This window comes from Blennius ocellaris (genome assembly GCF_963422515.1).
Source record: "Blennius ocellaris genome assembly, chromosome: 20".
Lineage (NCBI taxonomy): Eukaryota > Metazoa > Chordata > Actinopteri > Blenniiformes > Blenniidae > Blennius > Blennius ocellaris.
This window is the reverse complement of record NC_137669.1, coordinates 679,921-705,134: the sequence shown is the minus strand read 5'-3', so window position 1 is coordinate 705,134 and position 25,214 is coordinate 679,921. Positions and strand designations below refer to the sequence as shown.

General features: G+C 47.5%; 1 protein-coding gene across 1 annotated transcript in view; it reads left to right on the top strand.

Annotated features, from left to right (window-relative positions):
• Nucleotides 1-25,214, top strand: part of arhgef2a (Rho guanine nucleotide exchange factor (GEF) 2a) — a gene marked incomplete at its 5' end in the record, with an annotated part of 96,726 nt that overhangs the window by 44,650 nt on the left and 26,862 nt on the right. The window contains 11 exons of the mRNA XM_080516513.1: nt 925-1,057; nt 2,211-2,320; nt 4,413-4,556; nt 10,708-10,958; nt 11,910-12,035; nt 18,449-18,566; nt 21,212-21,288; nt 22,493-22,664; nt 23,106-23,182; nt 23,265-23,437; nt 23,548-23,615. Of these exons, the coding sequence (XP_080372639.1) occupies nt 925-1,057; nt 2,211-2,320; nt 4,413-4,556; nt 10,708-10,958; nt 11,910-12,035; nt 18,449-18,566; nt 21,212-21,288; nt 22,493-22,664; nt 23,106-23,182; nt 23,265-23,437; nt 23,548-23,615 (1,449 nt within the window). The remainder of the gene's footprint in view (nt 1-924; nt 1,058-2,210; nt 2,321-4,412; nt 4,557-10,707; nt 10,959-11,909; nt 12,036-18,448; nt 18,567-21,211; nt 21,289-22,492; nt 22,665-23,105; nt 23,183-23,264; nt 23,438-23,547; nt 23,616-25,214) is intronic.

Below are 25,214 nucleotides of genomic sequence, written 5' to 3'. Positions count from 1 at the left end.
CCTCTTCATCCTGGCTTTTCATCCTCCTCTTTATCGTGGCCCGTCATCCTCCTCTTCATCCTGGCTCTTCATCCTCCTCTTTATCATGGCCCGTCATCCCCCTCTTCATCCTGGCTCTTCATTCTCCTCTTGATCCTGGCTCATCCTCTTCTTCATCCTGGCTCTTCATCCTCTTCTTCATCGTGGCTCTTCATCCTGGCTCTTCATCCTCCTCTTCATCCTGGCTCATCATTCTCCTCTTCATACTGGCTCATCCTCTTCTTCATCCTGGCTCTTCATCCTCCTCTTCATCCTCCTCTTCATCCTCCTCTTCATCCTGGCTCTTCATCCTCCTCTTTATCCTGGCTTTTCATCCTCCTCTTCATCCTGGCTTTTCATCCTCCTCTTTATCATGGCCCGTCATCCCCCTCTTCATCCTGGCTTTTCATTCTCCTCTTGATCCTGGCTCATCCTCTTCTTCATCCTGGCTCTTCATCCTCTTCTTCATCCTGGCTCTTCATCCTGGCTCTTCATCCTCCTCTTCATCCTGGCTCATCATTCTCCTCTTCATACTGGCTCATCCTCTTCTTCATCCTGGCTCTTCATCCTCCTCTTCATCCTGGCTCTTCATCCTCCTCTTCATCCTGGCTTTTCACCCTCCTCTTCATCCTGGCTTTTCATCCTCCTCTTTATCGTGGCCCATCATCCTCCTCTTCATCCTGGCTCTTCATCCTCCTCTTCATCCTGGCTCTCCATCCTCCTCTTCATCCTGGCTTTTCACCCTCCTCTTCATCCTGGCTTTTCATCCTCCTCTTTATCATGGCCCGTCATCCCCCTCTTCATCCTGGCTCTTCATCCTCCTCTTCATCCTTGCTCTTCATCCTCCTCTTCATCCTCCGGTTGATCCTCATGCTCCTCTTCATGGTCTCTCTGTTCTCCGTTCAGCTCCAGGACTGCGGGAGCGTCCGTCCTCGGCCGTCTATCCCTCCGACAGCTTCCGTCAGTCGCTGCTGGGTTCTCGTCGGGCTCGTTCCGGTCTGTCGCTGTCCAAGAGCGTCTCCACCAACAACATCTCCGGGTGAGAAGTTCCTCCATCAGCGAGTCGCTGGCAGGAGCAACACTAAACATCCACCGTGAAAGTGTGCTCTTCTTAGTGACTCATGGTTCTGTTTGTAGCGACTAGTGAGTCTCTTGCTATTGATTCATGGTTCTCTTGATAGTGACTCTGGTTCTCTCAGTCGTGACTTGTGGTTCTCTTTGTATTGACTCATGGTTCTCTTGTTAGTGACTTGTGGTTCTCTTGGTAAGGACTTGTGGTTCTCATGGTTGTGATTCATGGTTGTCATGGTCGTAGCTCATGGTTCTCTTGGTAGTAACTCATGGTTCACTTGGTAGTGATTCATGGTTCTCTCCGTAGTGACTTGTGGTTCTCTTGGTAGTGACTCATGGTTCTCTTAATGGCTCGTGGTTCTCTTGGTAGTGACTCATGGTTCTCTTAATAGCTCGTGGTTCTCTTGGCAGTGACTCGTGGTTCTCTTAATGCTCGTGGTTCTCTTGGTAGTGACTTGTGGTTCTCTTAATGCTCATGGTTCTCTTGGTTGTGACTCGTGATTCTCTTAATGCTTGTGGTTCTCTTGGTAGTGACTCGTGGTTCTCTTAATGCGCATGGTTCTCTTGGTAGGGACTCGTGGTTCTTTTAATGCTCATGGTTCTCTTGGTAGTGACTCGTGGTTCTCTTAATGCTCATGGTTCTCTTGGTAGTGACTCGTGGTTCTTTTAATGCTCATGGTTCTCTTGGTAGTGACTCGTGATTCTCTTAATGCTCATGGTTCTCTTGGTAGTGACTCGTGGTTCTCTTAATGCTCGTGGTTCTCTTGGTAGTGATTCGTGGTTCTCTTAATGCTCATGGTTCTCTTGGTTGTGACTCGTGGTTCTCTTAATGCTTGTGGTTCTCTTGGTTGTGACTCATGGTTCTCTTAATGCTCATGGTTCTCTTGGTAGGGACTTGTGGTTCTTTTAATGCTCATGGTTCTCTTGGTAGTGACTCGTGGTTCTCTTAATGCTCATGGTTCTCTTGGTAGTGACTCGTGGTTCTTTTAATGCTCATGGTTCTCTTGGTAGTGACTCGCAGTTCTCTTAAGGCTCATGGTTCTCTTGGTAGTGACTCGTGGTTCTCTTAATGCTCGTGGTTCTCCAGTCGTTTTCACCAGGGTTTTTTTCATGTTTTGCAGGACTCTGAATGACGACTCTCCTCTGGGCCTGCGCAGGATCTTGTCCCAGTCCACGGACTCGCTGAGCTTCAGGAACCGGGCCATGTCAGTCGAGTCACTGAACGACGACGGTACCAGAACATCATCACACCCAGCACAGTCTGGTTCCTCTCAGGGTCTGATTCCTGTCAGTGTCTGATTTCTCTCAAGAGTCTGGTTCTTCTTAGAGTCTGGTTCTTCTTAGAGTCTGGTTCTTCTTTGAGTCTGGTTCTTCTTAGAGTCTGGTTCTTCTTTGAGTCTGGTTCTTCTTAGAGTCTGGTTCCTATTAGCGTCTGGTTCCTCTTAGATTGTTTTCAATAAATATAGGATCATTTTCACTAAATGTGGGATTATTTCCGATAAACATGGGATTATGTTCACGAAATATAGGAATATGTTCACAAAATGTGAGTTTGACATCAGAACAGACGTGAGAGTGAAGATTTGAGTTTCCCTTATTATTCAGTCAGATCCAAACACTGTAGCTGGACACTTAATAAGAGGAATGAGTGAATCCACTGTGTTCATGTGTTCATCCAGATATTCCCAGGACCGATCACTGCAAGGACCAAGAGGACTGCTCCCTGTTTAACGACTGTTTCATGTTTGATGACTGTGTCCTGTTTTAATGTTAACGACTGCATCTTCTTTAATGTTGATGACTGCTTCATGTTTGACAACTGCGTTCAGTTTGTATGTTGACGACTGCTTCCTGATTGATGACTGCTTCATGTTTGACAAATGCGTCCTGTTTTTATGGGGATGACTGTGTCTTGTTTCACGACTGCTTCCTGAGTGAGGACTGCTTCCTGAGTGATGACTGCTTCCTGAGTGATGACTGCTTCCTGTTTGACGACTGCTTCTTCTTTAATGACTGCTTCCTGATTGATGACTGCTTCTTGTTTGACGACTGCTTCCTGTTTAATGACTGCTTCCTGATTGACGACTGCATCCTGTTTCAAAAACTTCTTCCCGTTTGTATGTTGATGACTGCTGCCTGTTTGACGACTGTATTCTGTCTGTATGTTTACGTCTGCTTCCTGATTAATGACTGCTTCCTGTTTGTATGGTGACGACTGCCTCCTGTTTGATGACTGCTTCCTGTTTGTATGGTGACGACTGCTTCCTGTTTGATGACTGCTTCCTGTTTGTATGGTGACGACTGCCTCCTGTTTGATGACTGCTTCCTGTTTAACGTCATGCGTCCTATGCGTCCTGTCTTTATGGTGACGACTGCCTCCTGATTGATGATTGTGTCCTGTTTTTATGTTGACGACTGCATCCTGTTTGTATGGAGACTACTGCATCTTGTTTGACGACTGCTTCCTGATTGACGACTGCATATTGTTTCACAACTTCTGCCTGTTTGTACGTTGACGACTTCTTTCTCTTTTACGACTGCTTCCTATTTGACAACTGCGTCCTGTCTTTATGTTGATGACTGCTTTCTGATTGATGTCTGCTTCCTGTTTAACGACTGCTTCATGTTCGACGACTGCTTCCTGATTGATGACTGCTTCATGTTTAACGACTGCTTCATGTTCGACGACTGCTTCCTGATTGATGACTGCTTCATGTTTAACGACTGCTTCCTGATTGATGACTGCTTTCTGTTTGATGACTGCTTCCTGTTTAACGACTGCTGCCTGTTTGACGACTGTTTCTTGATTGATGACTGCTTCCTGTTCGACAACTGTTTGTTAATTGATGTCTGCTTCCTGTTTAACGACTGCTGCCTGATTGACGACTGTTTCTTGATTGATGACTGCTTCCTGTTCGACAACTGCTTCCTGATTGATGACTGCTTCATGTTTAACGACTGCTTCCTGATTGATGAATGCTTTCTGTTTGATGACTGCTTCCTGATTGATGACTGCTTCCTGATTGATGACTGCTTCCTGATTGATGTCTGCTTCATGTTTAACGACTGCTTCCTGATTGATGACTGCTTTCTGTTTGATGACTGCTTCCTGATTGATGACTGCTTTCTGTTTGATGACTGCTTCCTGATTGATGACTGCTTTCTGTTTGATGACTGCTTCCTGATTGATGACTGCTTCCTGTTCGACGACTGCTTCCTGATTGATGACTGCTTCCTGTTCGACGACTGCTTCCTGATTGATGACTGCTTCCTGTTCGACGACTGCTTCCTAATTGATGACTGCTTCATGTCCTTCCTTCCAGGTGACCTGTACTATGCATCGGTCCTGGAGGAACTGGAGCTGCAGAGCCAGGATTTCAAGGCGGATTCCTGGAGCACGGCGGTAGACAGCAGCTACCTGCAGACGCACCGCAAGAACGTAATCAAGAGGCAGGACGTCATCTATGGTGAACAAGCTCCCAGCACCTCCTTCAGCCGTTTGCTTCTAGTCTCTCTTCAGCAGCACCAGACCTGTTCCACCAGTCGCCACGTTTCACTGAGATGACTTCTTGTCTCTGTTCAGGATGTTTTGTGTTTCTGCTTTCTCATATTTCACATTGTAAAAACCAGCAGTGCACATATGACAACAAAGTAGTGGAACAGCCTGTTGCTCCGCTGATGATGAGTCCCAGGAGATGATGAGAAGATATTTCCTCTTGTGAGTTCTTTCTACTGGAACTCAGCGTTTGGATTAGATTTAATTATAAACTGTAAAATCAAATAAATAACTTTTAAAACAAGACAAATGACCAATTAGGAGCATGAACCACAATGCTGGATTTTCTCTGATCCAGTAACTTCAGGACTAACTTTCTCTTATCCACTTTTACTAGATGAAACGCAGTTATTTCACAGTAAGAGTGCCAGACTAAACCCAGTTCTTTCACAGTAAAATACCATATGACACCCACATTTTTCCCAGTAAAGTTCCAGACTAAATGGGGCTTAGTCTGCGACTTTACTGTAAAAGAAGGTAGTTTTCAGTCTGTTGCCATAGCGACCGGTGGTGTCGGGGCTCCATTGATGAAGCAATTCATTGTGTTTGTTCAGGCGCTTAACGCAAGGTTCACGTACTAAGACTTGATTGAACTAATTCATAGCAGCTCTTCTGGAACCAGAAACTGAGTTTCGTCTCAGAGTGAGTTGACTCAGAGGTCAGAGTTGAGGAGAGACAGTGGGGACGTCCGAAAGGTCCCTTCTCTCTTCTGACTATTGACTTTTCCTGAACCCCTGAAGTGTTTAGTGTAGCAGCCATGATAGGGGCTGTCTGAATCCTCAAGAAACAGAGGAAAGGAGGCCCGTTGCTTCCTTTAGAGCCTCCTTTAGCCTAGGAAACACTGATGCTTCCTTTAGAGCCTCTTTTAGCCTAGGAAACACTGATACTTCCTTTAGAGCCTCCTTTAGCCTAGGAAACACTGATGCTTCCTATAGAGCCTCCTTTAGCCTAGGAAACACGTATGCTTCCTTTAGAGCCTCCTTTAGTCTAGGAAACACTGATGCTTCCTTTAGAGCCTCCTTTAGCCTAGGAAACACTGATGCTTCCTTTAGAACCTCCTTTAGCCTAGGAAACACTGATGCTTCCTTTAGAGCCTCCTTTAGTCTAGGAAACACTTATGCTTCCTTTAGAGCCTCCTTTAGTCTAGGAAACACTGATGCTTCCTTTAGAGCCTCCTTTAGCCTAGGAAACATTGATGCTTCCTTTAGAGCCTCATTTAGCCTAGGAAACATTGATGCTTCCTTTAGAGCTTCCTTTAGCCTAGGAAACACTGATGCTTCCTTTAGAACCTCTTTTAGCCTAGGAAACACTGATGCTTCCTTTAGAGTCTCCTTTAGCCTAGGAAACACTGATGCTTCCTTTAGAACCTCCTTTAGCCTAGGAAACACTGATGCTTCCTTTAGCCTAGGAAACACTGATGCTTCCTTTACCAAAGGACACCAGCTCATGTTGCCCCACAATTCCTTGCGGCAACAATATTTAAAGGGACCTGATCATCTGAGTGTTCAGAGAAACTCATGATGGCAGAAAAAGGAGCAGATCATGTAAGTTACCAAAGTAATAATCTGTAGTGAACAACTTTAAATCCTCTAAAACCTAAATATACTTTTTATAGACCATTTTTAGAAACTGGTTTTTCTTTCCCCACCACGGCAGACGTCACTAACTTCCACCACCGTCGCATTGTTATGATGTCACAAAGTGAAAGTGTCTGACTGCCACACTGACGTTATCGCCTTTCACTAACTCCTTTAGGAAGCCTCCTAACACCTTTCTTTAACCCCTTTAGGAAGCCTCCTAACACCCTTCCTTAACCCCTTTAGGAAGCCTCCTAACACCTTTCCTTAACCCCTTTAGGAAGCCTCCTAACACCTTTCCTTAACCCCTTTAGGAAGCCTCCTAACACCTTTCCTTAACCCCTTTAGGAAGCCTCCTAACACCTTTCCTTAACCCCTTTAGGAAGCCTCCTAACACCTTTTTCCTGTGATGTCATCCAGGGGTTCAGGTAAAGTCCATAGATGAGGAGAAAGGAGGGACTTTTCGGACATACCCTGAGTATGTGAACTTTGAGTTAAGCACGTGCACAACCACAGTCAAAAGCCATCATCAATGGAGCCCTGATATCACGGGTCACTATGGCAACAGAAAAGAAAACTGAGATATTTTGCCATAAAGGACCCCGTGCTGCAGCAGCAGAGGAGACAACATATGTTTCAAAGCATTACTCCATTGACTTAACATTTAACTTAAGATCGCAGCAGACAAGCAGAAATAATATATAGGTGTAAAATCTTATTTTCCTTTAGGTGCAATCCAATAGGAAGAAGGTGACTGAGAAGCAGATAAAAATTAAATATAAAAACATCTTTCAGAATAAAAAGGCTTATATGTATATATGCTCTGATTGTGCTTCCTTTTGATTTTAATTTTAGTATTTGAATTGATGTAGGCTGTTAAATTTGTTTTAAATAGTAATTCAAACCAGTGACCAAACGTTTGAACTCTGCTAATATCATACTTAGTAGATTAACAGTGTTGAGACATTTTTATTAAAGTGGAGTCATTTAAAATGTGATGATGTGTACATCAACACTCAATGAATTAATAAAATATCACACACACGCACACGCACACATACATAGGCATTTCTTTATTTATATAACCCCCCCAAAAGAAAGTCACTTGTTTCAGCGCGATGAAGACTTCTCCAACCGCTCTACACACTGTTGCTTTACCAATATTATAAAAAAAAGCTAAAATTTCACAAACAAACATAATTCTGTGTATAAAATGTGCTCTGATGAGAGACGTGTCGATTCGGAAACTAATTTTTGCAGTAAAAAAACACTCTTTTGCAACATGTTGCTTCAAATTATTTCTGCCTCGATGTCGATCGGGTTTGGAAATAACAGACAATGCATTCTAGCAGCTGCTTCAGGTGGGAGGAGCCAGTAGAAACTCAGGGTTTCCTCTACTAAACCTGCTTCAGGTGGGAGGAGCCAGTAGAAACTCAGGGTTTCCTCTACTAAACCTGCTTCAGGTGGGAGGACCCAGTAGAGACTCAGGGTTTCCTCTACTAAACCTGCTTCAGGTGGGAGGAGCCAGTAGAAACTCAGGGTTTCCTCTACTAAACCCGCTTCAGGTAGGAGGAGACAGTAGAAACTCAGGGTTTCCTCTACTAAACCTGCTTCAGGTGGGAGGAGCCAGTAGAAACTCAGGGTTTCCTCTACTAAACCTGCTTCAGGTGGGAGGAGCCAGTAGAAACTCAGGGTTTCCTCTACTAAACCTGCTTCAGGTGGGAGGAGCCAGTAGAGACTCAGGGTTTCCTCTACTAAACCCGCTTCAGGTGGGAGGAGCCAGTAGAAACTCAGGGTTTCCTCTACTAAACCTGCTTCAGGTGGGAGGAGCCAGTAGAAACTCAGGGTTTCCTCTACTAAACCTGCTTCAGGTGGGAGGAGCCAGTAGAGACTCAGGGTTTCCTCTACTAAACCCGCTTCAGGTGGGAGGAGCCAGTAGAAACTCAGGGTTTCCTCTACTAAACCTGCTTCAGGTGGGAGGAGCCAGTAGAAACTCAGGGTTTCCTCTACTAAACCTGCTTCAGGTGGGAGGAGCCAGTAGAGACTCAGGGTTTCCTCTACTAAACCTGCTTCAGGTGGGAGGACCCAGTAGAGACTCAGGGTTTCCTCTACTAAACCTGCTTCAGGTGGGAGGAGCAGTAGAAACTCAGGGTTTCCTCTACTAAACCCGCTTCAGGTGGGAGGAGACAGTAGAAACTCAGGGTTTCCTCTACTAAACCTGCTTCAGGTGGGAGGAGCCAGTAGAAACTCAGGGTTTCCTCTACTAAACCTGCTTCAGGTGGGAGGAGCCAGTAGAAACTCAGGGTTTCCTCTACTAAACCTGCTCGCGAGTAGATTCAGTTCACAGAGTCTGTTACCATGGTAACTGACCCTGAGCTTATTTCAGCTCTTTTTGGAACAGAAAACTGTGAGTTTCCCTCAATTCAGGGTTAACTTACTCTGAATTTTCACATAACCTGCTTTCTGGACCAGGGCTCTGGACCTTATGAATCCTCTGTTGTTGTTGTTATTCTTTACATCTTCCACTTTGCAGGACTTGTTTAGTTAACTTGTTATTGCTGCCACAGAGCTGCAGCTGGAGGTTCCGTGTTGGTTGGGAGAGAGCGACCGCCAGCCAGCCCCGGTGTAACGGTGCAGGATGCGGCGTCAGCGGCGACGTGAGAGTCGCAGCCTCTGTGTTGGTTCTGAGAGAGCGAACATGGTCCCGGCGAAGTGACACTGAAGTGACACTGAAGTTTACTCTGATGCCACAAAGCCGGTCAGTGTTGCACCGCTGGATGTGGCAGCAGCAACTTCCGCATTGGGCAGACATCGCAGATGCGATGTGAGGACAGACCTCGGGGCTCGGACCAGCTCCGATGTCTCGGCGTCCCGTGTCCACGTGGTCCGATCGCCGCGTCGCATGGCGTTGCATGACATCGCATCAGGTGGCATCACGTCGCATCAGGTCGCATCAGGTCTCACTGGAGGTCCATTGCGCAGCGGCCCGCGGGACACAACGAGTGGACTGTAGTGCGTCGGTTGTGCGTCTGCTCCACACCCCCTTGTGTCCGTCCCGGACTCACCTCTGCTCTTTCAGGGCCAACGTGAAAGTTGTGCAGCAAAGAAAAATAAACAACAAAAAAAACAACTAGTGCCAAGCTGAATATGTTAACAGCAGAAGATTCATCCAGCCGACATATTAAAATATTGAGGGTGTAGTAAATCACTGACCAATCAGCAGACGGCTCCTCAAACTCAGACCCATTCCATGGTCCTGGTACCCCAACGGATGAATCAGAATCAGAATCAGAATCAGAATCAGAAGCTTTATTGTCATTGTACAGGTACAGGTACAGGTACAACGAAATTGCACAGAATGTTTTGGGTAAAGAAGGACACATGAGGTGAGGAGAGGAGGGAAAAAAAGGCAGATTAAAGACTGTGCTCTAAGGAGACAGTCTGTAATTGGGGAAAACAACCACCTCAGGCACATTTAGCATCAACACAGACAGGTTACAACATATTTCTCCAGACAGCACTTGGGATATGTGAAGGGGAGTTTTTGCAGTCCGCCGCTAGGAGGAGGTTTTTTCAAACGGAAGGGCGATGGACAAACGTCAGCCTTTGGAGCGGTTATTTATGGAAAAATCCACAATTCTTCCAGTGGAAACCCAAACCTTACCGGACCATATCATTCCATTCCTGCACTTTTTGTCTGGTGGAAACGGGGCTTTTCATCCGACATGGTATCAGGAGCAGGTTAGCATGGTTGCGTAAATCCTCCCGGAGCAGATTTCTATGTTTGAGTTACCAACGGGGCTCCGGTGGCAGACTGCCCAGGCTGAACTGCAGGAGACGCCTGTGGGGCTGGAGTCGAGGACAGAAGCCGAGCGTAACACACATAACGATGCTAACTTTCAGAGTGTTAAGATCCCATGCCGAGTGGAGCTGGGCACCTGTTTAAGAAGTGCAGACGATCAGCAGAGGAAACTCCACCTGGCCGGAGCAGCTGAAATGAATCAGGTCAATCATGCCCGCAACGTCTCCACATCTGTAAACACAGCTGGACATGTCTGTGTAGAACATAATGGGAAGAGAGACGGGAGAGGGGAAAGCCCAAATGCTGGCCAACAGCGCCCCTTTGAGGCTGCTGAAGACTGGGGCGTGACATGAGGTTGTTTTATATTTTGCTGTTTTAGCAGTTTTTTCCTCATACTTTGTAGTTTTAGCCATTCCAATTTTAGCCCTTATTACTTAAACAGGGATTTATAGCCAAGAGTTAAGCGTCCTTCTGAAAATGACTGGTGGATAAATCTGTTAAAAATAAGATGAATTGTTCTTTGATGTAGAATTTTGTGAAAGCTTAAGGGAGCCACGACAGAGGGGCTAAAAAGCCAAGTGTGTGTGTATGTGTATGTGTGAATGTGTGTGTGTGTGTGTGTGTGTGTGTGTGTGTGTGTGTGTGTGTGTGCGTGCGTGCGTGCGTGTGTATTTGCGATCCAGAGCTGATCCAGACAGAGCTGCACCACATGCGGACCCTGCACATCATGGACCGGGTCTTCAGGCAGGGCCTGCTGGAGGAGCTGCAGCTAGACCCGGGTCTGGTCAACACCATGTTCCCCTTCCTGGACCAGCTGATCCGGATCCACACTCACTTTCTGTCCCAACTGCTGCTGCGCCGCAACCTGAGCCTTCACCCTGGATCCAGCCGCAACTTCACCATCCACCAGCTGGGGGATGTCCTGTTGGAGCAGGTACACTCACCTACAGTTAGCATAGCATAGCATAGCATAGCATAGCATAGCATAGCATAGCATAGCATAGCATAGCATAGTAGCTAGCACCATCCAGCAACTTTTTCTTGATTTTTTAAAAGGTTGTTTCGCTCCCTGAGGGTTGGTCTGGAAAAATGAGCTTAATAATAATACTCATGCTGAAACTGCATAAACAGGAATTCATGGAGCACAGAACTACCCCCCCCCCCCCCCCCCCCACACACACACACACACACACACACACACACACACTCACTTGGGGGACGGGGGATGCTCCCTGCCCCCCAGGCTGCCAGTCGGGCCCCCACCAGGCCACTACGAGAGCCCACCCTCCACCAATCCAACTGAAAATAATGAGGGAGAACTAAAACCCAGCCATGCTTGAGCTAGCATGCTCCCCACCCTCCAGAGGGTGAGACCACAACGGGAGGTGCTGGGGGGAGCCCCATCTACTGCCCTCACACCCTGTAGGGTGTTGGATGCATGAAGATGTGTGTATTTGTGTTTTGAAGCGTTGGATGCATTGTGTGTGTTTCAGGCGCTGCCCAGCAGCAGAACCCTGAAAGCTAGCTAATCCCCTCAAGACCCTGCGTGAATAAGTGCAGTTAAAATTGTGGGCGGTACAAAGTTGGGGGCGGGTCCAGACCATAGTTAAGTAGCCTGGACACCCCCACCCGAGGCCCCGCTCCACTAGTCCCTATTGTTGAGTGAAGTCAGGTGAGGTAAGGTGGAGGGGTTGAGAAGGAGGGAGGTGCCCCTGCCGCTAGGACCCTGGCCCACTAGACCCTCCGTGCTCCCCCACCCCACCCCCGAGTGACCGGCCTGGAACACGGGGACCAGCACTCACCCCGACAACGCACTGCATGAGCACCCCCCCCCACCACCCCCCCAGTGTGACTGTTGACAACTGTTTGTTGTTGTGGTGTTCAGTTTTCAGACCAGTGGGCAGACGACATCCGGACAACGTACGCAGAGTTTTGCAGTCGTCACCTAAAGGCTTTGAAGGTCTACAAAGACCTGCTGGCCCGAGACAAGCGCTTCCAGTTCTTCATCCGGGTGAGGAAACACCTCCACCTGTCACCTACCATCTCCACCTGTCACCTATCACCTCCACCTGTCACCTCCAACTGTCACCTCCACCTGTCACCAAGCATCTCCACCTATCACCTCCAGCTGTCACCTCCACCTGTCACCTACCATCTCCACCTGTCACCTATCACCTCCACCTATCACCTCCACCTGTCACCTCCACCTGTCACCAAGCATCTCCACCTATCACCTCCAGCTGTCACCTCCACCTGTCACCTACCATCTCCTCCTGTCACCTATCACCTCCACCTATCACCTCCACCTGTCACCTACCATCTCCACCTGTCACCTACCATCTCCACCTATCACCTCCACCTGTCACCTACCATCTCCACATGTCACCTACCATCTCCACCTGTCACCTCCACCTGTCACCTACCTTCTCCACCTGTCACCTATCACCTCCACCTGTCACCTACCTTCTCCACCTGTCACCTACCTTCTCCACCTGTCACCTATCACCTCCACCTGTCACCTATCACCTCCACCTATCACCTCCACCTGTCACCTACCTTCTCCACCTGTCACCTGTCACCTATCACCTCCACCTATCACCTCCACCTGTCACCTATCACCTCCACCTATCACCTCCACCTGTCACATACCATCTCCACCTGTCACCTCCACCTGTCACCTACCTTCTCCACCTGTCACCTATCACCTCCATCTATCACCTCCACCTGTCACCTACCATCTCCACCTGTCACCTCCACCTGTCACCTACCTTCTCCACCTGTCACCTATCACCTCCATCTATCAACTCCACCTGTCACCTACCATCTCCACCTATCACCTCCACCTGTCACCTCCACCTGTCACCAAGCATCTCCACCTATCACCTCCAGCTGTCACCTCCACCTGTCACCTACCATCTCCACCTGTCACCTATCACCTCCACCTATCACCTCCACCTGTCACCTACCATCTCCACCTATCACCTCCACCTGTCACCTACCATCTCCACATGTCACCTACCATCTCCACCTGTCACCTCCACCTGTCACCTACCTTCTCCACCTGTCACCTATCACCTCCACCTGTCACCTACCTTCTCCACCTGTCACCTACCTTCTCCACCTGTCACCTATCACCTCCACCTATCACCTCCACCTGTCACCTACCTTCTCCACCTGTCACCTGTCACCTATCACCTCCACCTATCACCTCCACCTGTCACCTACCATCTCCACCTGTCACCTCCACCTGTCACCTACCTTCTCCACCTGTCACCAATCACCTCCATCTATCACCTCCACCTGTCACCTACCATCTCCACCTGTCACCTCCACCTGTCACCTACCTTCTCCACCTGTCACCTATCACCTCCATCTATCACCTCCACCTGTCACCTACCATCTCCACCTGTCACCTCCACCTGTCACCAATCACCTCCATCTATCACCTCCACCTGTCACCTACCATCTCCACCTATCACCTCCACCTGTCACCTACCTTCTCCACCTGTCACCTACCTTCTCCACCTGTCACCTATCACCTCCACCTATCACCTCCACCTGTCACCTACCTTCTCCACCTGTCACCTGTCACCTATCACCTCCATCTATCACCTCCACCTGTCACCTACCTTCTCCACCTGTCACCTGTCACCTATCACCTTCACCTATCACCTCCACCTGTCACCTATCACCTCCACCTGTCACCTACCATCTCCACCTGTCACCTCCACCTGTCAGTATGACTGTTAGCTGTTATTGTGACTGTAGTGTGGCTCTTAAGCCTCAATGTGCTGCACAAAAAGTGCAGAGACGGAACAGAACGTTATTGTGCGGTACGGCAAAATGTAACCGGAACCAAATCCGTTGCGTTTCCACTGCAGAAAGTAGGTTTAAAAGTAGGCGGGGCTTAGAGCTCTTCAGATATGTGATGTTCCCACAGTCGTCTCAACCGTGGCGGCACCTGATGAATCCTCTGTTGTTTACATCCTCGTTTAGCCCGAGTTGTTTAGTTAACTGTTTTTTTGCAGTCACAGAGCTGCCGCTGCAACTTCCATGTTGGTTCCGAGAGCGTGAACGCCGGCCGGCTCCGGTGACGTCGCCCCGCACCTGTGCACGCTCCTGTGGCACAGAGCCAAGCCGGTCGTCTCGCGCAGCAGCAGCACACAGTTAAACTGGTGCGCCGCGCCGAGACACGGGAGCTACCCTGAACACCGTCTGTCTCCACATTGTGTCCGCGCCTTCTGCCCCAACGAGGAAGTTGAGGCAGTCACATCCACAGGTGCTTACCGCCGGAGTGGCTCCCGTGTCACGTTGCCGGGGCGATGTTCACTCTCTCAGAACCAACATGGAAGTTGCGACTGTCACATGTCCGTGCCACCACGCGATTCACTGTTAAATGTTACTGTGACTGTTAGCTGTTAGTGTGGCTGTGTTGTTAATTAGGTGGTGATGAAGAGGATGGAAAAGGACTTCGCTGATGCTTGCAAAATAATATTTATAATAAGGCGGGTTGCATCAGAATCGCAGACGATAGAATAGCCTGGGAAAGAGTAGAGCCGATTCAAATGTATCTCTGACGAGTGCAGAATCCTGCCTATTTCATATACCCCTTGGTCAGAACAGAAATGGCAAGCCATCTGATTTACAGATTAGGTGCAAAAAGACTCAATGATGTCAGAACATCTGGCTTTGCTCAGGGGTCCCACACAGACTCGCTGTCAAAACACAATGAACAAGGATGAACAATGATATAATTTTAGGGCTGGGCAACAATTAAAAGTTTTAATCGTGTTAACCGCATGAGTTCCTGTGATGAATCATGATTAATTGCATTGTTACACGCAAAATCCAATAATGAAATCAAAAGTGGTGTATAGCACACTTTTATTGTAAATACACTTAACTAAACCAGTGTTATCAAAGCATAAATAAATACAATAGCTTATTGCAACTGCAAGGGCATAATGCATCCTGTGAGTAATACGAACAATGGTCCCAGACAATTCTGAGGGAACTGCCGTAACATTTTTCAGGGCAAAGCCTACTGTCTATGTTTGGTACCTAATGTGCCTGTTCGGGGGCGTAGCTATGGCGCCGAGCTGAGCGGCCGCTCCGGAGCAGTCAGCTCAATGAAATCATTAGTTAAAAGCGAACACACTCCTCTATCAAACTAAAGGTACGTGTAGCTGTAATCAAACACATGTTGACCAGACAATCTAAACCCATCTCGGGCACCAGAAAAAGGCTCAGAACAAGACGGATTAACTTGAGGAAACGAAGGACGATAACGCTAACAAGTGGACACGCTAACCACCGACACTCCGGGAACGTCAGGGGTCTTAGAAGGAATCGCAGCACTGAAAAACGACTCCGGCAGCAAATTTGATGGAGTTCTGTCTACAATCAATGGGATCGAAACAGAATTGAAAGACTTTTCAGGAAGACTGGGACAAGCAGAGGACCGTGTTGGTGACATAGAAGAAGATATTGCTGGTGAGAAAACCAGAATTTCGATCCTGGAGAAGCAGGTGTCTGAGCGCACCTCTGAGGTGGATGACCTAAAAAACAGGTGCAGTCGTTCAAATCTCAGACTTTGTGAATCTCCCAGAGAAAGTCAAACAGGGCAATGCAGCTGCTTTTATGGAAAAATGGCTATCCGAAGTCCACGGACCCCAGACCTCCCCTACCCCACTGGTTACCGAAACAGCGCATAGACTACCAGGTGTTTCACAATCCGCTCCTCCGCAAATCATGATAATGACGTTTTTTTGTACTTCCGTGACAAGATTCAAGTCATGCAAGCAGCTAGAAAGAAGGGAGAGATCATGTATGAAGGCCACTGTTGGGATCTCACAAGACCATAGAAAGTTTGTTCATTTCTAAGGAAAGACAATTTTCATATGTCTTGATACAGTCATGACATGAATTCTGACCCAGGAATGTGATTGACCATCACACCCAGTGGGGGGAACCTTTTACCACAGCATCCTCCCCCGTTTTCTGCTCACAAGACACTTCCCCATGAAATCAGCCAGTCACTGATTGGTTGAAGCTCTCAGGATTCGACACCTTCGAATCCACACACTTGCAACAAAAGCCTGTAAAACCAGTCTCAGAGAGTCTGGCAGAGAATCTTCTCCTGTGAACACTGTGAGAAGAGCTGCTTCCCAGCAGCTCACTCACCCAGCGTTAGCATACAGCTAGCACTCACCCAGCGTTAGCATACAGCTAACAGTCACCCAGCGTTAGCATACAGCTAACACTCACCCAGCATTAGCATACAGCTAACAGTCACCCAGCGTTAGCATACAGCTAACACTCACCCAGTGTTAGCACACAGCTAACACTCACCCAGCGTTAGCATCCAGCTAACACTCACCCAGCGTTAGCATACAGCTAACACCAGAGGCCTCCAACCAGGGCCTTCACTCCTCAACTCCTCTGCTGACCCACCACGAGGGTCAGACCTTCCCCTGGTCCAGAGACCAGCACCCAGAGTCTGATCTCCCATCAACCAGGAAAACCAAGCAGTTCCTCCAGGACGGACCAGGGAAACGACGCCTCACAGAACTTCTTTGTGTTTTCCTCAACCAGCAGGAAAACCATCACAGACCTGAGCGACCAGCTCCTCAGTCTGGACAAAAGGAACAACCAGGAGCTGCAAAGAAGGACTCCTGAAACATCAACTCCATCTTCTTCTCCTCAGCCTGCAGAACCAGCAACCACAGTTAGCAGGAGGTGCTAACTACAGGAGAAGACACCAGCTTCCCTCCAGCAGGACAACAACTGAACTCCTTCAAGGAAGTGGGAACAACAACTGGGCTTTACCTGAGATTAGTTAAACCTGATGCTATGATAGAACTGTTTAACTTCATGAAGATGTGTTGGTTCTGTTACAGTGATTGAGTTCTATAGATAATGATATTAGGAGCAGTGATCAACCTGTAAACCAACGCTAGCTCTGCCACAGACACAGGGTCTGCATGCTAATCTTTGCTTTACTAACTAGTTAACTCACAATCCTACACATATCACATCAAAGACAACATCACACAGTAACTGAACACCATCTGACGACTCCTGACGTTTTACAAAACAAGTCTCATTCACATCAAGTCATTCTAGAAATGGTCCTTTAGCAGAGACACACAGGAAGCAGACGCTAAAGACTAGCTTCATGTTCCATTGTTCTCCAGCACATGGTGGAGACCCAGGACAGACTTCCTGCTCTCTGATAACCTCCATTGGAATGGAGCTTCTTGTGATCCGCCATCTTGTTTTGTAGTTCATCACACGTCTCACACACACACTCCCTCCAAATCTCTCTCTCTCTCTTTCACACACACACACACACACACACACACACACACACACACACACACACACACACACACACACACACACACACACACACACACACACACACACACACACACACACACACACACACACACACACACACACACACACAGCTGTATATAGGTAGTTAGAATCTGTGTTTTATTTGTTTTCATTGTAAATAAATATAATGTTTGGAATCATACTTGTTGTTTTATTAATGAGCACAAAGGAGAATGAAATGTCGACTCTTCTGTGTCAAGAACTCTAAAATCCTTCAAGCTTTACTGTTAATTCTGGTAATTGTAATTAATTTAACTATTAGTTCAACTTCCTGATGAACTGTTTAGTATATCTTATGAGACTGATAGAACTGAATTGTCTATCATTTCCTGTTAAGACAAGTGGAGCTCCGAGGTTCTGATACAGATCAGATTACATTTCAATAACATTATTAAAAACTATCTTTGATAATTATTAATCATTATGGATAGCCAACCAAAACATAAATAGTGATCCTTATAAGGTAAGAAATCCCTATACCACCATGTCATGTTTTTTCAAGACTTTGAGCTGCACATAAAAAGAAAGCGCTTCGATGGGGTGAAACAACAACTGTGGGACCTGAAGATGGACAACAGCATCATTGATCCCGCTAAACTCAGGCTGTTTTATGAAGGGAAACCTTGTGTGTTTGCTGAACTCTGGTGTCATTCATCAGTGAAGTGGAACCGCGGCAGGCTGGCCACGGCCCACCGGATCACACCGGGTCACACCGGATCACACCGGGTCACACCGGGTCACACCGGGTCACACCGGGGGACCACTGTCAGTGACGGAACCGCACAACGGCAGCAGTTGTCTGGAAGAACTTTAAAATGAAAATAATTGCAATGGCAATAATTGTTTAATTGGTTAAAGCAAAAATAACAGGTTAACTTGCCCAATCCTATCTAATTCTATATTCAGCACAGACGTTCAGGGCTTCAACTGTGTGTGTGTGTGTGTGTGTGTGTGTGTGTGTGTGTGTGTGTGTGTGTGTGTGTGTGTGTGTGTGTGTGTGTGTGTGTGTGTGTGTGCGTGCAGAGGGTGAGTCGAGGACCGTTGCTGCGTTGCCACGGTGTCCAGGAGTGTATCCTGCTGGTTACCCAACGAATCTCCAAGTATCCAGTTCTGATCCAGCGGATCCTGGACAACACCACAGGTACACACTTTATACTACACACACCACAGGTACACACTTTATACTACACACACCACAGGTACACACTTTATACTACACACACCACAGGTACACACTTTATACTACACACACCACAGGTACACACTTTATACTACACACACCACAGGTACACAGTTTATACTACACACACCACAGGTACACACTTTATACTACACACACCACAGGTACACACTTTATACTACACACACCACAGGTACACACTTTATACTACACACACCACAGGTACACACTTTATACTACACACACCACAGGTACACACTTTATACTACACACACCACAGGTACACACTTTATACTACACACACCACAGGTACACACTTTATACTACACACACCACAGGTACACACTTTATACTACACACACCACAGGTACACACTTTATACTACACACACCACAGGTACACACTTTATACTACACACACCACAGGTACACACTTTATACTACACACACCACAGGTACACACTTTATACTACACACACCACAGGTACACACTTTATACTACACACACCACAGGTACACACTTTATACTACACACACCACAGGTACACAGTTTATACTACACACACCACAGGTACACACTTTATACTACACACACCACAGGTACACAGTTTATACTACACACACCACAGGTACACACTTTATACTACACACACCACAGGTATACACTTTATACTACACACACCACAGGTACACACTTTATACTACACACACCACAGGTACACACTTTATACTACACACACCACAGGTACACACTTTATACTACACACACCACAGGTACACACTTTATACTACACACACCACAGGTACACACTTTATACTACACACACCACAGGTACACACTTTATACTTCACACACCACAGGTACACACTTTATACTACACACACCACAGGTACACAGTTTATACTACACACACCACAGGTACACAGTTTATACTACACACACCACAGGTACACACTTTATACTACACACACCACAGGTACACACTTTATACTACACACACCACAGGTACACACTTTATACTACACACACCACAGGTACACACTTTATACTACACACACCACAGGTACACACTTTATACTACACACACCACAGGTACACACTTTATACTACACACACCACAGGTACACAGTTTATTCTACACACACCACAGGTACACACTTTATACTACACACACCACAGGTACACACTTTATACTACACACACCACAGGTACACACTTTATACTACACACACCACAGGTACACACTTTATACTACACACACCACAGGTACACACTTTATACTACACACACCACAGGTACACACTTTATACTACACACACCACAGGTACACAGTTTATTCTACACACACCACAGGTACACACTTTATACTACACTCACCACAGGTACATACTTTTTAACCCTCTCATCTTCTCCTCCATCTCGTCTCTTCGTCCACCACGTCTTCTCCATCTTATCTCTGGCTTCACCTCTTCTCCTCCTCCACCTCGACTCCTCTTCCATCTCATCTCCTCTATCTTGTTTTCTCCATCTCGTCTCCTCCATCTCTTCTCCTCCTCCACCTCATCTCCTCCTCCATCTCCTCCTCCATCTCTTCTCCTCCTCCATCTCCTCCTCCATCTTGTCTCCTCCTCCACCTCGACTCCTCCTCCATCTCGTCTCTTCTTCCATATTGTCTCCTCAATCTCATCTCCTGCTCCATCTCATCTCCTTCTCCACCTTGACTCCTCCTCCATCTCATCTCCTTCTCCACCTCAACTCCTCCTCCATCTCATCTCCTTCTCCACCTTGCCTCCTCCTCCATCTTGACTCCTCCTCCATCTTGTCTCCTCCTCCACCTTGACTCCTCCTCCATCTTGTCTCCTCCTCCATCTTGTCTCCTCCTCCATCTTGTCTCCTCCTCCATCTCGTCCACTCCTCCATGTCATCTCCATCTGTTCTCCTCCATCCGATCTCCTCTATCTTGTCTTCTTCATCTCTTCTCCTCTTCCACTTCGTCTCGTTTTTCTTTCCCATCTCGTCTCCTCCATCTCGCCTCTTCTTCCATCTTCTCTCCTCCATCTCATCTCCTCCATCTCAGCTCCTCCTCCACCTTGACTCCTCCTCCATCTCATCTCCTTCTCCACCTTGACTCCTCCATCTCATCGCCTCCATCTCGTCTACTCCTCCATTTCATCTCCATCTGTTCTCCTCCATCCGATCTCCTCTATCTTGTCTTCTTCATCTCTTCTCCTCTTCCACTTTGTCTCCTCCTCCACCTCGTCTCTTCCATCTCTATTCCTCCATCTCATCTCCTCCATCTCACCTCCTCCATGGCGCATCCTGCACCTCATCTCCTCCTCTATCTCCCCTCTTCCTCCACCTCGACACTTCATCCATCTCATCTCCTCCATCTCGTCTCCTCCTCCATTTCATTTGCTCAGTTTTATGACGTCGCTTCAGATTAGTTTTATCCAGTTACTAGACATAAGAGGTGACGTCCTCAGCAAAGAAAAACCTCTGAGAGTGAAGACATGAGGGAAGAAGAGTGTGATGATGATGAAGTGATGAGGGAGGAAAAGTGTGATGAGCGAATGATCATGCTTCTCTTCTTGTTTGTGGTGATGAAGATGATGAAGAAGAAGCTTCGTCTCTGGCTCAGGCGCTGCTGAGGATCCGAGAGCTGCTAAGTTCCATTGATCGTCAGGTGACCCAGCGAGACGCTTCGGCTGTCTTTCAACAGCTGATGGAAACAACGCTTCACAACAACAATCACACACTCACAACGCTTCACAACAACAATCACACACTCACAACGCTTCACAACAACAATCACACACTCACAACGCTTCACAACAACAATCACACACTCACAACGCTTCACAACAACAATCACACACTCACAACGCTTCACAACAACAATCACACACTCACAACGCTTCACAACAACAATCACACACTCACAACGCTTCACAACAACAATCACACGCTCACAATGCTTCACAACAACAATCACACACTCGCAACGCTTCACAACTACAATCTCACACTCACAACGCTTCACAACAACAATCTCACACTCACAATGCTTCACAACAACAATCACACACTCACAACGCTTCACAACAACAATCACACACTCACAACGCTTCACAACAACAATCACACACTCACAACGCTTCACAACAACAATCACACACTCACAACGCTTCACAACAACAATCACACACAACACTTCACAACAACAATCACACACTCACAACACTTCACAACAACAATCACACGCTCACAACGCTTCACAACAACAATCACACACTCACAACGCTTCACAACAACAATCACACACAACACTTCACAACAACAATCACACACTCACAACACTTCACAACAACAATCACACACTCACAACGCTTCACAACAACAATCACACACTCACAACGCTTCACAACCACAATCACACACTCACAACGCTTCACAACAACAATCACACGCTCACAACGCTTCACAACAACAATCACACGCTCACAACGCTTCACAACAACAATCACACACAACACTTCACAACAACAATCACACACTCACAACACTTCACAACAACAATCACACGCTCACAATGCTTTACAACAACAATCACACGCTCACAACACTTCACAACAACAATCACACGCTCACAACGCTTCACAACAACAATCACACGCTCACAATGCTTCACAACAACAATCACACGCTCACAATGCTTTACAACAACAATCACACGCTCACAACGCTTCACAACAACAATCACACGCTCACAACGCTTCACAACAACAATCACACACAACACTTCACCAACCAACAACACCTCCTGTCCTAGACACCCCCCTCTCTTAGACCCTCAGACCCCCGCTAGCCTCTGATCTGGTCCGTTCCAGATGGAGGACCTGGAGAAGACCCAGCGGATGCAGGAGATCCAGGCCAAGCTGGACCAGCGGGCTGAGACCAGGGTCCGGGACGGAGGACTGTTCACTCCTGCCGAGCTGCTGCGTCGCACACTGCTCCACCAGGGGGCGCTGTTCTGGAAGAGCCCAGGCTCCAGGCTCAAAGGTACACACACACACACACACACACACACACACACACACACACACACACACACACACACACACACACACACACACACACACACACACACACACACACACACACACACACACACACCTGAGCTAGTAGAACCAGAAGACTCTCTTCCTCCCCTCCTTGTCTTCCCCGTCTCCTCTCGCAGTAGCTTCTTTAACTCCGCCCTCCTCATCACCAGTTGGTCCATAAGGTGGTGCTCCTCAGGTAGAGGGCATCCACCTAATGAACGGCAGGAAATACAACAATAAAACACACTACTTTAATTCAAATGTTCTCTAAAAGATGATCAAATGTCACTGTCAAAATGATTGTTTAGAATTAATTGTGTTTTTTCTCTTTTTCTCGTGTGTGTGTGTGTGTGTGTGTGTGTGTGTGTGTGTGTGTGTGTGTGTGTGTGTGTGTGTGTAGACATCCAGGTGCTCCTGATGACAGACATCCTGGTGTTTCTGCAGGAGAAGGACCAAAAGTTAATCTTCCCTTGTCTGGTAAGAATCTGGTAACTGAAGAAACTCCTGCACTGCTCCACGTCATGCTCCTCCTTGTGTGTGTGTGTGTGTGTGTGTCTAGGACAAGCCTCCGGTTCTGTCCCTGCAGAACCTCATCGTCAGAGACATCGCCAACCAGGAGAGAGGAATGTTCCTCATCAGCGACTCGTCTCCTCCAGAGATGTACGAGTTCCACGCTGCCAGCAGAGACGACAAGAACCTGTGGATGAAGCTCATCCAGCAGGCCGTCAGCCAGTGAGCCTCACACACACACACACACACACACACACACACACACACACACACACACACACACACACACACACACACACACACCCTGCAGTAACCCTGTCTCCTCCTCTCAGGTGTCCGTCCAGAGAGGAGTTCCCGCTGATCGAGCCGGAGCACAAAGCTCACCTGAGGAGACTGAAGGGTGAGACGACACACTTCAACTGGATTCCCTTCATCTCCTCATCACTTCCCTTCCCTTCATCTCCTCATCACGTCAGGGCTTCATCGTGGAGCTGTGTTCTTCTGTTAGCGTTTAGATGATGGTGTAGTAAATGGTTGAGACCTTCTATTCTCATCAACACCGACCTGTGCCATGACGGGTCCTCTCACGCACAACCACGTCTTCTTTTTTTTTTTTTTTTACCTCCGTTGATAAATCTTACATAGATGGTTCAATTATAGCGAGATAAGGACAAAACCCTCTGGCTCTTCTAACCACCACGCTCTCCTATCCAATGTGCGCTCTTTATCTGATTAAAACAGACATTGACAAACATTTACTATAATCACTGACAAAATTCTATTGTACATTACTGCACTAGTGTCTTGTTTTCAGCGGTGAGAATGTCTGTTTGTTCCTGGCACCTGCGAGAGTGCCCCCCCTCCATGTGCAGTCATTGGCAAGACTATCCCACGCGGTGACGTCAATGCTGCACTGCTTTAGGTCCTTCTGACACATGTCCTTTTAGCAAAGGTGTAGGTGTCCGGTTGGCCGCGTCCCGTCTGCTAGTTCATACAGCCAGGGTTCATCCTGCGTACGTGGCAGAACCAACGCAAGCGTCTCTCTCTCAGGAAGGCCACCATGCTCAACTTTACCTGGCACCTCTGGATCTGGTACCTTGTCCTTCCAGCAGGTGTGCAGAATGCGACACAGACATCTCAGGTGGAAGCTGTGGAGTTTCCTGTCCTGCTTCACTGCCATAGAGAAGAGTGCTGAGCATCAGGCTTGGTAGACGCGCAGCATGGTCTGCTCCGTGAGGCTGCAGTTGTTCCAGACTCTCTGGTGTAGCTTGGATAAGACTGCTGCAGCCTTAGCTATCCTGCTGTTGACTTCTGCCTCCAGGGTGAGCGAGCTTGAGATCGTAGACCCGAGTCAGGTGAAGTTGTACCACAGCCTCCAGCACGTGACGTTGATGGTGGTTGTTGGGAGGTGGTCTGTGCCCTGTGCCATGACGTTCGTCTTCTTTACACTGATGGTCAGTCCGAGCTCCTTACAGGTTTTGGAGAGTCGGCTGACAAGCTGCTGGAGGTCGTCCTCCGTGTGTGACGTCAGGGCTGCATCGTCCGCAAAGAGAAGCTCACGGATGAGCACCTCTATCACCTTTGTCTTGGCATGGAGACGGGCAAAGTTGAAGAGCTTGCTGTCAGTGCTGGTGTGGATGTAGACCCCCTCACTGCGGTCCTTGAAGGAGCAATTGAGGAGCATTGAAGAAGATTCCAGTGCCAGGACACGGTCCGACGCTGACGGTCAGACTGACACTCTGCTGACGGAGGGTTGGGATGGACCAGGTCATCACTGCTGCTCTGCTGGAGCTCACCTGTAGACAGGTGTCAGTCATGTGTGCATGTGCTCGTGTGTGTCGTTCTTTGGCTTGTTAAAAGTCCTCCTCACTACTTCTAGTGGTTTTCTACCTTTAGGAGCTCTTAGGGCTCAAGATGTTTTGTGAATTACTTTTATCTTAGTAAGGAACAATTCCAAGAAAAGTCTTACATTTCAAGGAATTCTAAGATTTTTTTTAAA